The 17,500-nt window shown below is 42.4% G+C and overlaps 1 protein-coding gene across 1 annotated transcript in view; it reads right to left on the reverse strand.

The window, feature by feature from the left end:
- The window catches only part of eps8a (EGFR pathway substrate 8a, signaling adaptor), a 78,729-nt gene that overhangs the window by 18,665 nt on the left and 42,564 nt on the right, over positions 1–17,500 (reverse strand). The window contains exons 4-12 of the mRNA XM_063217236.1: positions 14,638–14,688; positions 12,287–12,354; positions 11,224–11,385; positions 9,401–9,550; positions 5,866–5,948; positions 4,371–4,558; positions 2,003–2,076; positions 630–756; positions 1–66 (exon numbers count right to left, since the gene is read on the reverse strand). The exon at positions 1–66 is cut by the window's left edge and continues 23 nt beyond it. Of these exons, the coding sequence (XP_063073306.1) occupies positions 1–66; positions 630–756; positions 2,003–2,076; positions 4,371–4,558; positions 5,866–5,948; positions 9,401–9,550; positions 11,224–11,385; positions 12,287–12,354; positions 14,638–14,688 (969 nt within the window). The remainder of the gene's footprint in view (positions 67–629; positions 757–2,002; positions 2,077–4,370; positions 4,559–5,865; positions 5,949–9,400; positions 9,551–11,223; positions 11,386–12,286; positions 12,355–14,637; positions 14,689–17,500) is intronic.

Raw genomic sequence — 17,500 nt, forward strand, 5'->3', positions numbered from 1 at the left:
ACTTCTGGAAGCAGTCGACGAACTCTTCCTGCCCGGGAGGCTTCGCTCGCAGTGTTAGCACGCCCTCTGGTGGACAAAACATGAACAACATCAGACAATTTTGTAATATGCTAGTGTGTCTGAGTATCGAGGGGGCTTTTTTAATTCGGCTTTTTTTTTTTAATTGATTTAAAATCAATAGTACCACAGCATAATGGAAAGCTCAGATACTTTAAGGGTTTTTGTACCGACAGTGGATTAGCAAGGACTGTTGTTCAGGAGGGCAATATAAGAGTCCCGCTGCCCCCTAAAATGTTTTCAGGCCCTGCCGTGGCCAACCGGTAGGGCACTCGCCTGCCATGCGGCTGACCCAGGTTCGATTCCCGGCCCGGGTCCTTTGCCGACCCCTCCCCGTCTTTCTCCCAATTCGTCTTTCTGTCCACCTCTCACACTGTCCTCTCAAATAAAGTCGTAAAAGACCAACAACAAAAAAACAATAAAAAATGTTTTCAAAGCAGCCTACTCCAAAAGTGTTTCTTTTCGACTGGAAAAAAAAACCCTTTGGCACTGATGATAAGTGGGGCCACATGAACTGGAAGAAGGAGTGGGGGAAAGGAAGAAATAAGGGAACAAAAAAAATCAATGCTCACCGCCAGGTCCCTTCTTCTTATTCTTCTTCGATTTCTTCCTCTTGGAGAGCTCGTTAAAAGCCTCGGCTGCTTTCTGGAGCTTGGTGACAAAGTGCTCGATATCATCCAGGATGTGGTTCAGGATTTGCTATAAAGACACAGATCCCATTTTTTCTTTAATGGCTGTTGTCATCTACGGTATACTGTATATATCCATTGATCTTTAATGGTTCTTATGTAACATAAATTTTGACATGGACCAGCTGCGAGTTATCTTATGTTGGTACAACCAAGAAAGCATTTAACTTTGTGTTTATGGTATGAACATTACCATAATAAACTTTACTGTGCTGTACTGTGATCTTTTCTCCTTCATTAAACCTTTATAGGACACGCCTAAAAGCACTTCCAAATTCAATAAATTAAATGTTTCAAACCAATACACTAAGAGGGGGATAGTGTACTACTATTTTTCATTAAAAATTATTTGTGAAAAAAAAAACTCTCACTTTTTTATGCTGATTAAACAACTGAACATTACTGTACGATACACTGTATGTGATCAGTCCCTCCTCCATTAAAGCGGTATCATGAATATACTGTGCAGCTTCAGATAGGGTTTTGACATGACTGTAGGAGTCCCTATTCCTTTGCTCTATCTAATAACCTTTGCCTTCACAGGATGGTGTAGCACAACTTCAAAGCTATTACAGTCATTAGCTTTCTGATTGGACCCCCTATGGTGTAAGTAAACAGGCAGCATGGCTGTGTGCAGTGGAAGAGTAATAAGAGAATGAAAAAAAGGACAAATGATAACTTATTTAAGATTGTAATTGGCCTCAGCTATGTGAGTTTTTTAAACTTCAGCTGGAATTAAGTTGCTCTCAATTCAGCCATGTCAGCCCTATGTTGACTGGGATGAAACAATGGTAGAGACAGCGAGCGAGAGAGAGAGAGAGAGAGAGAGAGAGAGAGAGAGAGAGAGAGAGAGAGAGAGAGAGAGAGAGAGAGAGAGAGAGAGAGAGAGAGAGAGAGAGAGAGAGAGAGACTGTATGAAAGCTGAATGGGTCATAGAGCGACTGGGAGAGGATGGATAAAAGGATGACGAGGTGGATGAGAGAATCACAAGACCATTCAAGAACAAAGGGTTGTCACCACACACACGCACACACGCTCACACACACACACTTACCACATCCCTAACTCTAACAATGAAGTATTCACACACATACAGTACAGGTCCAGTAGGGTCGTGGTGAGTGTAAGTGACAAAGAAGGATTCTCTTGCCCTCACACAGACACACACAGACACACACAGACACACACACACACAGACACACACAGACACATACAGACACACAGACACACACACACACAGACACACACACACTTACCACGTCTCTGTCCACGCGAGCTGCTGTCATCTCTGCTGGTTCATCCTGATCAGGGTACTGTTCCTGAGGGTCATCTGACACACAGACACACGCACAGGATTACTCTCTTAACTCATTGTCTGACGTAACAAGGGGTGCCATACTGTGTAGGCTCTCATATCCCTTGTGACAACTGGTCGGACTCTGAGGTCACAGCGTGACACGTTACAATCATTTTGGCAGCATAAGTTTGTAAATATTCACTTTTAAGTTTACTGAAAAGTAAGAACTATGCCCAAACCAAAACACCTGATACTCCTGCATGGCCATTGTCTGACTTATGGGCTGTCGGACTAATGGGCTGTCTGACCAATGGGCAGACCCCCATTGAAAGAACACAGTATGGACAGCATCTGATGACTGATGATGACCCAAGAGTTGTCTGGAACATGATGTTCATGTTGTCATGATGTTCTGGCCCCAAATTACTCAGTGAAACTGAAATATGCACTTTTGAATGGATCAAAAGCCCTTGACTAATTTGTATTGTTTTTGTGTGCATGAAGACATTTTGCAAAAAGTAAAGTGATTTCTAATATTGAACGGGAAGTACCCTCACACTTGATAGGAAACCAAATAATTGAACAAGGCTCATAACAGCACCATTGAAAGAACACAGTATGGACAGCATACTGATGACTGATGATGACCCAAGAGTTGTTTGGAGCATGATGTTCATGTTGTCATGATGTTCTGGCCTCAAATTACTCGAATGAATGGATCAAAGGCCCACATTTGTATTTTGTTGTGTAGTTAATATCACTGTTGCGCCAAACACTGTTGTTGTCATCATGGCTCAACGAGTGTGGACACCAGTGTCTATTAGGGGCTGGTGATGTTTCCACCCCAAATTACACTCTCAATGGCCTGTTGAGGGTTGTTTGGCCCTGGTATTTGCTGCACGGCACGGACGTTGGCCAGTGTTTGTCTCTGTTTACATGCATCTTGTTACTTTTAGTAAATGGACACCTTTGTCTGTTTGTGTCTCTCTTTTTTTAAGTGTTGTGATCTTGACCAAAGCAGGGTTTTTTTGTTTTGTTTTTTGAAGCAACGTGTTTAAGTGGAGATTTTTCTGGATATTGTTAGATATGAACAACAACAACAAAAATACAGCCAAACGTGTAAATGGGGACTACGTTACTTCTCCCCCAGACTGACGTGACCGACTCCCTCTCATTGCCACCTAAATGACTACCAATCACTCCTAGTGCTGACAATGACCAACTCTGATGGAAGTCATAATTGAGTGTCTTTCACGGGGCAAATAAGGGATTGGCGAGCAAGTGAGTGGAAATAGAGCCAGGTATTATGTATGAGGGTGTCTTGGGCCCGTCGTTGGCTGTGTTATTCACAGGGATAATTACTGATTGGTTGAGAGACTGAGTGTATTTCCAAATGTCCACCTACACAGCCGGCAGATTTCAGGCTGAAAAGAGCTTTTGTCTCTGCACCTGTGAATCACTTCCCACTACATACCCAGACATAGATATAGCACAGTGGGAATGAAGAGTTCTATGCCTACTTAAAATAATTACAATTTCAGTTTGCTGAGCGTAGGGTGTCCTTTTTAAAAAATCTGTTCTTATAAGGGACAGTGTTAAGGCATGAAATGGTTCTATAGAAACTGATTACAATGAATAGCTAACTACCTAATACCAAATAAATACATATCGAATTGTGTTGTTATTGTTTTGCAAATAAAAATTGCGGCTATTATTTTGGAAATAACAAACGCCATTTTTTTTACTTATAGTGTTGCTCTAGGAATTAAGTTACATTCAATATGAACTTACATACAATATGAACATAACAGTCAATCACACACAGCAATATGTTCATGAACTCATGCAATCACACATACAGTAGTAATATGTTGATGAACTTACACAATCATACATAGTAATATGTTCATGAACTTACACTATCAATCACATACAAAATATGTCATATTTCATGTGACACTGCATAACATTAAAACTATATTGGGGGCCGGATAAAACAGCCTCAAGGGCTGCCCTCGAGACATAGGTTCCCCACCCCTGACATATAGTAATGTGTTGATGAACTTACACAGTCAATCACATATCTAGTAATATGTTGATGAACTTGCAGTCAATCACACATGGTAATATGGTCATGAATTTACACAGTCAATCACACATACTCCTGCAGGGGAGCGCTGTGGCACAGCGCGCTAAGCCTCCCACATTTGGGCTTTACATGACCACGAGGACCCCGGTTCGAGTCCGGCCGGGGTCATTTCCCGGCCCTGCCCCATACCTCTCCCACAATCTTTTCCCCGTCTACTCTCATACTGTCCTGAACTTACACTCCTGCTGTTCGTTGGCCCAGGCTGACCAGGCGGCCGCCCTGCCCTTCACGTCCAGCGGAGAGTTCTGAGCCGGGGGTTCCGGAGCCGGAGCAGCAGGGGGAGGGGGGATACCACCACCACCACCACCTCCACCACCACCACCTCCACCACCACCACCACCACCACCACCACTCTTCAGGATCATTCTAGAACACAGGAGATGGACGTGGTAAGATGAGAGATGGAGATGGAGATGGAGATGGAGTGAAAGAGTGAAAGAGTGAAAGAGTGAAAGAAAGAAAGAAAGAAAGAAAGAAAGAAAGAAAGAAAGAAAGAAAGAAAGAAAGAAAGAAAGAAAGAAAGACCAACAAACAAAAACACAAACAAACAAACAAACAAACAAACAAAAGAAAAAACAAAGCTAAACCCTTTAGTTAGTTCAATGGTAACTTAACCTTAACTTTTTAACCAAAATTCACCTTAGCGTCCGACCCCCAGGATAAATAGGAACATCTCTAATCTTAACTACCATCCCTACCACCTGTAACTTCCTGGAAGGAAGTAAACATACTGCAGTTGCTTAGTTGCTCTTGCAACTTAGTTGCTCCTGCAGTCTCTGCTTGTAGCAAATAATCTTCTGTGTTGATTTCATCTTAACAGGGCCACGATAAAGAAAAAAGTCAACACATGAACAGTGCTGCCCTCCGTGGAACAGTAACTACAATGGGGGTCACAAATCAGGGGGAATGACGACTACAGTGGTGTTCCACACCCAGGGATGAAAGTAGGCAGGTACGCACAGGTGCGTAGCACCGGCATAAAATGTACATCTGGTGCACAGTACCGGTAAAAGAATAGGTTTCATGCTGCCCAAAACCCACATTTGAAAAAAAAAGTAAGGTCTGCTATGTAAATACAATAGAAAACACATACAACCACACTATGTATGCCATTTGGGACAAGTGTCTTTCAATAAAGAGACACCTGAAATAGTCATGCGGCGATTTAGAGCTGTAGTGCACATGTATATCCTGTTTGTTTATTATTTGTTTGTGGGTGGGGGGTGGGGGGGGGGTGGAGGAGATGGCACCGGTAAGAAACGAAAACTACTTTCACCTCTGTCCACACCTGTTTCCCCATTCACATCAGACACAATGTAGAGTAGGTGTAGCATACGGTGCGAATGAGGAAGAGCTGCTGCGTCATACAAAAATAAGCTATTTAAACCCCACACTCAGTTGGGGGGGGAGAAGAGAGTTCTGGGAAGTTAGTTGCTAAACGTCAGCGTGATATGGCATTCGTTATGAGGTCTGTGTGGTAAAAACGTCATGGAAATCGGTGTCCTTATATATAGTAAAATTGTGCATGCGTCTGCATGTTTGCTATTCTGTTCGTTTGGAATCCACTGAACCTTTGGAATTTTGAACCCATTGGAATAAGTGACGGTGCATCCGAATTGGCATTCCTTGCAAAGAAAAAAACTAAACAGAAAAATAAAAGCTGAATGTTTTACCTTAAAGCGTCTGGTCTCTTCTTTACCTTCCCACCCTTGTAGTCGCTAATGGCACTGTCGATATCGGCCTGGATAAGATTTGCCTGCAACAACGAGGAAGCAATAAAAACAGGTCACTCACTGCCAACACTTCACTTCTCTTTCTCTTCACCACACCACAATGACATTGGTTGCCCAGTACACAGCAGTACTGCCCTTTACAAAGACAATGGCCAACTCCGAGTCCTCGTCATCTCCAGCAAGTTAGTGACAATGTCAATGTTGGCAGGGCAGACGTGGGCTATTCTGCCCCACAACACAAAAAGGCAGCCATTGACAATTGTTGGTTCACTTATGCAAACTTAGTACAGCAAGCTCAAGTTTTGTATGGCGCAACAACACAGGTACTCCTCCTAAGGGTGTTCCAACTTCTTGGGGGAAGCCTATTTGAACTTTAGCCCTGTTACATCATTCTGAGTCCACATAAAAAGTTATAAATAGCTCAGGCTGGAATGTTTTGTCATTGATGAAAATGCATTGGAGTATGACCGCATATCATAGCTTGGGGAAGTGTGAGTGAAGTGAAGGTAAATACATTGACTGATACTCTTAAAAGTAATCCACAAGTTGTAAAAGTGTGAGCCATAAATGTGCTTATTTGCTGTATTATCTAAGATGCAACAAGTGCTCGGAGGTAACGACAAAACAACACTTAAACAACAAAATGGATCAAAAACGTGGCTTTGTTTTTCCCTCGTCTTCTTTTTACATACCCTTTATTGGTGTAACCTATGTGACAAAAAGGGTATATTTATACCCCTAGAGGCCTGAGCTGCAGTCCCACTTTCCTCCCAGAGGGGGCGATAAGGGGTAAAAAAAAATCTGAAATTTCATCAACAGCATGTGAGAAAAAAAGTCCTCATCTTGTTTTTGGCTTCGCGTGGCCTTGCGTGACCAGAAAACAATTACGTTTCTCCGCTGTCGGCCTAGTCACAACAACTTTTGAGGGACTATTCTTCATTCACCATCCCAATCGCAAATAAGAAAATGACATTAGAATTGCGCTTTTACAAGATATTGAAATATACTTCTGTTGTCAGTGACATCATCACGAGGCCACAAGCAGGCAGGTGAGCAAGGGAGGACAGGCGTTAGGATATTAGAAAGAACCGAACGACTTTCAATTATATACATCCCCTCCCCCAACCTCCACCTCCTAAATGCTCCCTGGGAATACAAGACCACTGAGTCAGTGAAAACCTCTCAACACCCCTGATCCTTCACACACTTCCACCTCCCCCCTAATCCTATCTGCTCTTGGAGTCAGTGAGCTAAGTTAACCCTTCTTGTATAGCTTGTGCTACCCACAGTAAAACATAACAACACATCAGTATCCCCAGAACACCAGAATAACGTATAATAATAGGCTAATAATAATAATAATAACGTAATAATACTAAAGTTGAGATTGAGTTTTTCCATCCTCACCTTGATGTGTGGTTTGTCTACTTGAACATTAGAGCCATCAGAGTAAACTCTACTCCACCTCCATCAGCAAACCCAGTGTATATTATCTGCCCCCTGTGACCCAAACTACAGTACCACAGACTACTGGTAACTCAGTAAGCCAACCCCCTTGAGCCTTGATGTCATCTTAAGAGTGTCAAATAGATTTAATCAACAACCCCTCCCAACCACACCCTTGCCCAATCCTCAACGCCCAAACCTGTCTTTCATTCAGTCCCTAGATCATCAAGCCAACCATTCATACATACAATAGTATCAATGACAAACACAAACCAGAAATGCCTGTACAAGGATAGGGCACTATTAACATATTACTTTGTTGCCTCCCAATTTGGCCCTCTTGTGGCTTAATCCGGCCTCGAGCCAATGCCCCCATAACAATAAGGTGTCCCCACTCCCCACTCTCAAGCAGCTCATTTAATGACTTCATTAGTTGTAAGTAGAACATTAGTTCTTTACCTTGATGTCGTCGCACAGGAAGAAGTGCAGGTCTGGTTTGTTCTGCCCCTAACTCCTTGCTGACCAGAACCTTGCACAACTTCCCAACTCTATATCACAGAATCCTATACGACGACTTAATTCAATTAGTACATTAGCTGTAATTAGAACATTAGTTCTAATGGCCATGGGTAAGCGGTTAAGGCGTCAGACTTGTAGCCCAAAGGTTGCCGGTTCGACTCCCGACCCGCCAGGTTGGTGGGGGGAGTAAACAACCAGTGCTCTCCCCCATCCTCCTCCATGACTGAGGTACCCTGAGCATGGAACCGTCCCACCGCACTGCTCCCTAGGTGCGCCATTGAGGGCTGCCCCCTTGCACGGGTGAGGCATCAATGCAATTTCGTTGTGTGCAGTGTTCACTAACACTACATTCCACATCATTACGCAAATGACATTTTTTGCAGTTTTCCCAAATAATCAATACAAATTACAGTCGTCATATTTTTCAAGTCATCAGCCATTAGAGTACAATTTAAACGTTTTTGAATTAATTTTCCAATGATAACGGTATTTTTTTAAAATAATAAAAAACGTAAAATGCCCAAAATGCTCTGTTCCAATTAATTACACAAAACAGTTTTGTAGTGTTGTAATCCAAATTTCTTTCTTTTTTTCCCATCTACATCAAAACAGTTGGCATTTGGTACCTTCAATACATTTCAATGTTCAAAACTTTGTTATAAGCTGTAACTGGAATGCTGCATTTAACATTGAAGTCAATGGCAGGGCATTGCATGGGAGTTCTGGAAGCCCAGATATCCTTGATGCTTTGCTCTCAGCTGTTTTTGTTTGTTTGGTCGGGTGACCCACACTTCACTCTTCAATATACCCGTAGATTTCCATGCCACGTTTAGGTGCTTTGGAGATGATGACATTCTAACTCACCAGACATAACATCCCATTCATTTTCAATGGGGTTTTATGTCTGGTGAGTTAAAATGTCGATACCACCAAAGCACCTAAACGTGGCATGGAAATCTACGGGTATATTGAAGAGTGAAGTGTGGGTCACCAGACCAAACAAACAAAAACAGCTGAGAGCAAAGCATCAAGGATATCTGGGCTTCCATAACTCCCATGCAATGCCCTGTCATTGACTTCAATGTTAAATGCAGCATTCCAGTTACTAAGACAAAGAGTTTATCATCAAGTATTGAACATTGAAATGTAATTTAGAAGGTACCAAATTCCAACTGTTTTGATGTAAATGGGAAACAAAGAAAGAAATTTGTATTTGAACACTACAAAACTACTTTGCGTAATAATGTAGAACAGAGCATTTTAAGTTTTTTATTATTTTAAAAAATACCGTTATCATTGGAAGGTTCATTCAAAAACGTTTTAATTGTACTCTAATGGCTGATGACTTGAAAATTATGACGACTGTCATTTGTATTGATTATTTGGGGAAACAGCGAAAAATGTCAGTTGCGTAATAATGTGGAATGCGGTGTATGTGCTGTGGAGTGCTGTGTCACAATGACAATGGGAGTTGGAGTTTCCCAATAGGCTTCCACTTTCACTCACTCACCTTGATGTCGTCGCACTGGAAGAGGTGCAGGTCTGGCTTGCCCTGCCCCGACTCCTTGCAGACCAGGGCCAGGATGGAGTCGTAGCTGCAGGCGTTCATCACCGACTGACAGTGCTGCAGCGTGCTCATGGGGAAGTTCTCCAACTCATTCTGGACACAAGGACAGAGACAAGGGAAATGAATAATAAATAAGGTAATCTAATTAATAACAAAATAATGTAATCTACATTAAATTACATTACATTGCATTTGGCAGACACTTTATAACCAAAGCGACTCACAAACGAGGACATAATCATAGCCAACATCACTAGCAGTGCAAAGTGCACAGGAAATATACAGAACAACAAGTGCAGATGCAAAAATTAAGTAATCTACTTAATAACCATCATATAATACAGTATAGAATATCTTATGAACACTGAGGAAGGCAGAACAACGAAACGCATCTGTGTAATAATAAAAACAAAGTTAATGCATGAAGCAACCTTTTCTTACTTTCCAGTTTTACAACTCTGTGGTCTGCAGCCTAAAATCAAGAAACATCTGTCTGGGTAAAGCCTGCTGTAACCTTTCTGAACAAAGCTTATGGAGCCATGATGTGAAAGCGAGGGTGGTGGTAATGGCTGCACATGTTTAACATTAGGCCATGGCAGTCGTGTAGTCTACGTAGAACGCGGCTATACGGAGTATACCCACTTCTAAATTTCAGGGATTTCAGTATACCCACTTAAAATTGATTGATCCATTATTTTGAATAGCACAAATATATACAGTATACCCACTTCAAAAAATGCTCAAATATACAGTATACCCACCATAAAAAAGTAGACTACACCACTGGGCCAGGAGCTGAGCTATAGGAGGGGCGAGCAGGGCATTTGCCCCTGAACCCAGGGCCCTCCTGTATTGTTGGTGGGGGCCCTATTGTTGTGACCATGGAAAGCTGTTTCAGGGGCCCTATCAGTGTTTTTCCCTGGGGCTCTGAGTGCAATTGTTCCGCCACTGCATTAGGCCTAATATAAGAATATACAAGGGAGCTCAGTCAGCTGTACAATTACTACAGACAGATGACAAAATCGCTGAATGACTCATGAGACCCATACATTTTAATATGGAGGTGCAAATGGCAAATAGGGGCGAGATCTGACAAATATGTCAGGATGTAACAGCATATTAGTGCAGGTGATGAATGACTCGTGGGAAATATACGGATCCGAGAGAATTGAAACTGAAAATCTCAGAGGCATAAAAGACTGCCTTTGTTCACACACTTTCATAATGATTGTCTTGGTTCAACATCGACAAAGACAGCACCTGTGATGTTGCATCGTAATCTTGAGCCTACAGGAGTCAGTATATATTTTAGCGGTCAGTATGTATTTTAGCACTACCATCTTGTAGAATATAAATTGGACAATTGGAAAAACATTGGACAGATTCATGCACCAGGTAGACTGAAATATTGACTTCAAAAATGATCAAATAAACACTTCAAAAATGTTTTGACCATTTAAATCTTGAGGTGTTATGAGAGAGAGAGAGAGAGAGAGAGAGAGAGAGAGAGAGAGAGAGAGAGACAGAGACAGAGACAGAGACAGAGACAGAGACAGAGACAGAGAGAGAGAGAGAAAGAGAGAGAGAGAGAAAGACAGAGACAGAGACAGAGAGAGAGAGAGAGAGAGAGAGAGAGAGAGAGAGAGAGAGAGAGAGAGAGAGAGAGAGAGAGAGAGAGAGAAAAAGACACCCTCGCCCCTGACATTAAATGAGTTTGACACCCCACCCCAGGTTTCCATAATGTAAATAGCTGTAGCCTAGTTCACCTTGCTGTCTGCGTCGATGAGGCTGACGGCCTTCTCGTCCACCTGGAGCAGCATGTCCTGCGTCCACACCTTCCCTTTGGCGTCCAGGAGCCGCAGCTTGCGGATCCCGTCCTCGATGGTGATCATGGCCTCCTTGCGGTCCATCACAAACGTCGTCAGGTGCTGAGGCGAGAGAAGATGGCCAAAAGGGAATTAAGTCATTTAGTGAAGCTGACAGTAAGTTGAGAGACTGTGATATTGTATTGTATCCCTTCTGAAGTTTGATGACATTACAAGTGTTCGTGACAAACATTTTCAGGTGCTGAGGCAAGAGGATACCCCGCCGGGAAATTTAGTGATGTTGAAAAGACGTTAAGACTACAATATATTCAGAGCTCTAAATGAACTTTTTTCATCACCAGCCCAAACTGAATTTCCACCAGCATTTGGCTGGTTGGCAGGGGTTAATTCAGAGCCCTGAATACATTATTCCTACAAAGGTTTGATGACACTACTGCAGAAACAAGTACTGAGGCAAGAAGAGTCAGGTAGTTAGGTAGTGTTGTTACATAGTGAGAGTAACTAAAAAGATGAAATCCAAGTGTTTTTGTTATTACTTTTACTTTTGTTACCGTCTCTAAATAATTTGAATGAGCTATAATTAGCTTCCAATCTGTAGTATGAAGATGAGTAACTACTTTGTGTTGCTACTGTGAGCTACTATGGACATAGTGCTAGATAGGAACTGATGTTAGATTTTTCCATCTGCTGATAACGATTTAAATTACTGAATGCTGTATATTTGGGGTGGATTCATTTCAATGCACTCACCTAGCCAGGCTGAGCCCTCCTAGTGACGCAACACTTTCAGCATTGCAACTAGTCCGGTCAAGAGCAATGCAAGTACATTCTGAGTTCCCGGAAATACGGGAACTCCTCACACTTTCTCAGTAAGCAAACAACCATGAGAAAACCAAGAAAGGCGAGTCAACCATGCCGTTTGGGAAATATTCATTGTTATGCTCTTGGTCAGAGCAAGTCTCGAAGAGATTTGAATGTCGATGATAATCAGGCTAGCACTCACCTCCACATGGTACTGCGACGTGTCCGTCAGGCTGTTAATACTGGTTTTTGTGTAGTTCTTCCTTTGTTCTGCATGACACACAAACACAAGAGTCAGGAAGTTTGCTGACGTCGACTAGACATACTGGACCTCTCAACAGAGCTGCTTTTCGGTCATGACATAATTCATTCGGTTTATTTTGTTATTGTAAAATACAATCACCTCATGCTATAAAACACCTAGAGAAATACAAAAACTTGCTCTGATATGGCTGGATTGGATCAATGGTGTTAAGGCAGCTGACTCTACCATGTCATCTATAGGCAGGCCCACCAACAGGGGGGGCGGGGGCACAAAAGGGCATGTTGTTCCGGGCCCAGGGAGAGAGAGGGGGCCCAGAATTGTGTCTTAACAACATTACAAGGGGGGCCCTTTCAGAGGATTTTGTCCTGGGCCCAGTTAAGGCTGTCAGCGACCCTGCCTATAGGTGTCTGGGCCACCATGTGTTAGAGTGGACCTGACACCAAGATCATGATATTACACTTGGTTTTAACAATGTGGCTACGGTGGTTGAATCATTACCAACAGCAATGCACACAAAACACACACTCATTATCAACCACCAAGACACATTGTGCTTTTGATTGTTGAAAGTTAAATGATTCAGTTGTTTGTTTGGGTGGGTGGGTGGTCTGGAACAAATTTCACGTCATTGTTTGTGTCTGTGTTTTGTAGTTTAAATGTATTGTGTTCTCATGAGTTTGCAACAACAAGCACTATAATGGAGATAATGCTGACAGTGGCGAAAACTGAACAGAAGTGGGCAGCAGAGAGTCTGGTTGAGCACCTGGCAACAGCCAGGTGAGAGCTGGAGTCAGCCTTATCTTTTTAGCAGATATCAACATACAAAGTAACAGCATGCAATATTATGTATTTACACTGTACCGTGGGTTTAGGGTTAGGGTTAGGAAATGTACAGTGGAATTACATGATTACATACTGTTACCAGCTTTGCTATGACGTAGACCTATCTAACAGGAAAACCCAAATAAAGTGAAGTAATGTAATTTTACTACAAATGATTAATTTCATTATGTTATTTAATATGTATCTATATCTTGTCTAACTGCCATCCAGTTATCATGCCGTCACCCAAGATGTCATTTTGAAACCAAGTGTAAAACAAATATCATAAGTAGAGCCGCTGCCTTCTTAGCTTAGTTTAGCTTTGGTTAGTTGGTCTGGGGGGCATTTTTCGAAAGTGTAGTTGCTAACTATGGTAGCTACTTTGTTGGTTGCAATGCAATTTCCCATTGGCAACTTCCCAAGTTGCTCACTGTCTAGCAACTATGCTTTCGAGAAACGCAACACTGGTTTGTATTGAAGAGGGGTAAAGCCGGGGTTCAACATCCTTCTCCAAATTAAGGCCTTGAAATGTTTGAACTTGAAATGTTCACAAATGTTCAGGGACCACCTCTGACCCGTTAATCAATAAGACTGAAATAAACAGTCAACAGCAACATACATGCACACACACAAATACTATTCTGAGTTTTTGAAAATAATTTCAAGGCCCACTTGGAATACCCTCAAGGACCACCAGTGGGCCCCGACCCACAGTTCGAGAATCACTGGGGTAAGGGAACAGAAGCACAGCATACAAGTCCTGAGTCCCAACTCAGCCTCAAGTCCTAGGCCCATGTCCGAACTGTTCACTTGTCCACTACATAGCTTACTACATAAGGCACAAGTTGTAATGCTCCCTACACAGGGCATACTAGTCAGGAGTGAAAGTAGTTTTTGTTTCTTACCGGTGCTGCTTACTCCCCACAAACAAACAATAAACAAATAACATAAACATGTGCACTAGAGATCTATATCACAGCATGACTATTTCGAGAGTCTCTTCATGAGACACTTGTCTCAATTGACATGATGTTTTTGAATGCGTTCTCTACTTAAATACCAGACATTACTTTTTTCCAATGGGGGCAGCATTAACCCTATTACCTTACCGGTACTGCGCACCCGTCTACTTTCACCCCTGATACTAGTGCACCATGCTCCTCATGTCCTAGGACAGGAATATCAAACTCATGCCGGGGGCCAAATCTGGCGCTCGGGGTGCGTTAGTTTGGCCCACGAGGTCATTTCAAATGGTTCTTACAGTTGGTCCACAGAAACCATAATTGCATGACTTGAACATGACTTGAACGCGTTTGGCTGGCGACTTCATCCAAGATTTTAATTTTGGATGAATTTGAGTTTAACATCCCTGTCCTGGTAGGGTATCAATAAAGTGCCTCTATTTTACTCTAATATATAGTGAACAAGTGATGCTTTCGGATTCAGGCCTCAGGTCTCAAACTCACGCTTCTTTTTGTGTTTGGCAGACGTGCGGAAAAAGTATGGCCCCTCAGATCCTGCTCATGGAGGATGGAGGACAGGCGCATGGATGGATGGATGGATGGATGGATGGGATGCATGGAGGGAGGGAGAAATGGGTGATGAATGAACGAAAAACCCCAAATGAAAACAAAAAAAGACAACTGGGTGCCTACATGAATGACCAAGATAATGGAAGATGGATCCACAAGGAAATGTTATTATATCAGTATCTGCTATTGAGAGACTGTTAAACGGTAATAAATCAGTCTTTAAAGGTACAGTATGCAGGATGGTAGCCAGAGTAGGTGTTGAAACAATATGCTGCTCATTGCAATTGTGCTGCATATTCCCAAATTGGATCCTTTCATGAATCTTTACTTAGTAATATATATTTACTACTATTGCTATTATTATAATATTGTAAGTTTTGCTGCTAACAATGTCTATTACTGGAAATTCAAAATGGTGGAAAGGGAGAGGATCCTCCTTTTCATGTATAAAAAGTGTAATTTTCCAAATCCTAATGAATACTTACTTTTTATGGTGGTGGTAAGTATTTGTTTAAAAAGGTGACATTTGTAAATGAGCAGAATGAATTCTGGAAATAGATTGCATGCTGTACCTTTAAAGCGAATATACATGGTAACATAGAAGAAACTGAAAAGAATGACGAGTGAAAAAGTGATGGGAGGGAGTGTAGTGAAACTGAAGCACACTTGACTATTACACTGTACAGGTCAAATATGGAAGTAAAGTGTAAGAGTATATGCAAACTGATAATCCAATCCTTTTCATGTCGGCAATAGAATTCTAAAGCTGGGTGTACCCCACAAACAACTTGCGCTACCTGAGAAGCCGAGGTCGCTGAAGTTTTGCCATTAATTCGTTTTATTCGCTCTGGATGTGATATTGACATGTTTTATTTAGGTAATCATATAACGGTTCTGGGGTGCATTTCTCAAATGCGTAGTTGTTAGCCAGTTAGCAACTTGGGTAGTTGCCAATGGGAAATCGCATAGCAAACAACAAAGTAGCTAACGTAGTTAGCAACTTCGGTTTAGAGAAATGCACCCTGTCAGCCTGGGACATTCAGAGATATGAACATTCCAATTGGTTTTCACTGGACCGCATCATGGCTCATTTTAACCACAATATGAGCTTGACTTTAATCACTGAAATTCGCTCTGGTCACTCAGGTCACTTGGCTCCTGGCGAATTTGCTTTGCTCGCTTTATTTGCCGACCCTCCATAGCAAAATAACGACTTCTGTCACTCAGGTAGAATAGGTCGCTCTTGGTGTACACTTAGCTTAAAAGTTGTAAAGGACAAACGCACAAATACATCAGAGGCAAAATATCAATGTCACTGATGACAAGAAGGCTTCAACTGTTTCAATTCCTGTTAAAAATCAATATCATGTCCACTCTTTAAACAGACTTCAACATAATTTCTTGTGTATTAGTGTTTATTTGCCGCAAGTGATGCGTATCGATATACACAAATGAAGATGTGACAGAAAGCAGCAAAAAAAAGTTTTGTATCTGGTGGCAAATGTCTCTTTTCTTTTCTGAGCTTGCAGGTAGATTATGAAGGGATGATGAAATCATCTAGCCTGGTTCTCAGTGACGGTGCGTGTGTGTAGCTCCGGAGCCCCCTGGTGGAGCGGAGCTACACACTAGTTTGTGTACACACACGCACCGTCGGTGAGAACCAGGCTAGAAATCATCCCCTCAGACAGGATGAAAGAGCATTTAAAAGACCTGTCTACATCAACATCTTTGTTTAATTCGTCTGCCACTCCAGAGATTCCTGAAATGAATAAACAAACAAATAGATCCCTGACTGACAAATGAAACAAAAACAAACAAACAAGCGCTCACCTGCTATTCTAAAGCACTATCCCAAAGCCCAGAGTATAATGCAATCGGACACCCAAATATAGACACACACACGGAAACAACCGCAGACAAAGACACAAACACAGACACAGACACAACTGATCTCACAAATGCACACACATACAATACAGGCAAGATCCCCCACACACCAGGGGAGCATCTACACTCCGTCAGATACAGATATGCTGTCTTTCTCTTTCTCCCTCACTTTTTGTGCTTCTGTATTCCAGGAATTTGTAATAAAGGTGTGTTGTAAATTTTAAAAAATCTGTCTGTCTGTCTGCCTGTCTCTCTCTCTCTGTCTCGCTTTCACACATGCACGCACGCACGCACACACACACACAGATAGAGGGCAAAGGCCTCAAAGTAAAGTGAGTGAGAGAGAGAGGGGGGGGGGGAGGCTGGTCAGAGTTAGTGTGCACCAGATGATGCCAACAGGGCCACAGCTGGCTTCTATAGAAGGCAGCAGTCTATTCCCAGCAGGCACTGAAAAGGACACCTACTGTACTGTACTGTGCCTACTGTTTACATCAGTAGTTCTCAACCTTTAAGAAAAAAAGCCCCCTTGACCTCATCATAACCCTGTCAATGCCCCTTTGACCTCATCATAACCCTGTGAAATGCCCCTTTGACCCCATTAAAAGACTGCCAATGGCCACCTTACACAAAAAAAATATGTAATGTTGACTAATGCTTCACTCTGAGTTTCACTCCAACACCCCCCACCCCCACCCCATCGCATCTGTCTCAAGGCCCGTCTCAACGCCTCCTGCTTCTCAACCCCAGCTGCTGTGTGCGGATGTTTGACTCTGTTGACCAGCAAAGTGGACGAAGTATCGAGATTTGTATGCATGTCTGTCTATGGGGTGAATCTGCTATATCCAGAGCCGAGGACCCCACCACAGGCAATCTACAGGAGCCATCAGACAATTTGCCTGTGACTCCTCCT

This window comes from Engraulis encrasicolus, chromosome 15 (genome assembly GCF_034702125.1).
Source record: "Engraulis encrasicolus isolate BLACKSEA-1 chromosome 15, IST_EnEncr_1.0, whole genome shotgun sequence".
Lineage (NCBI taxonomy): Eukaryota > Metazoa > Chordata > Actinopteri > Clupeiformes > Engraulidae > Engraulis > Engraulis encrasicolus.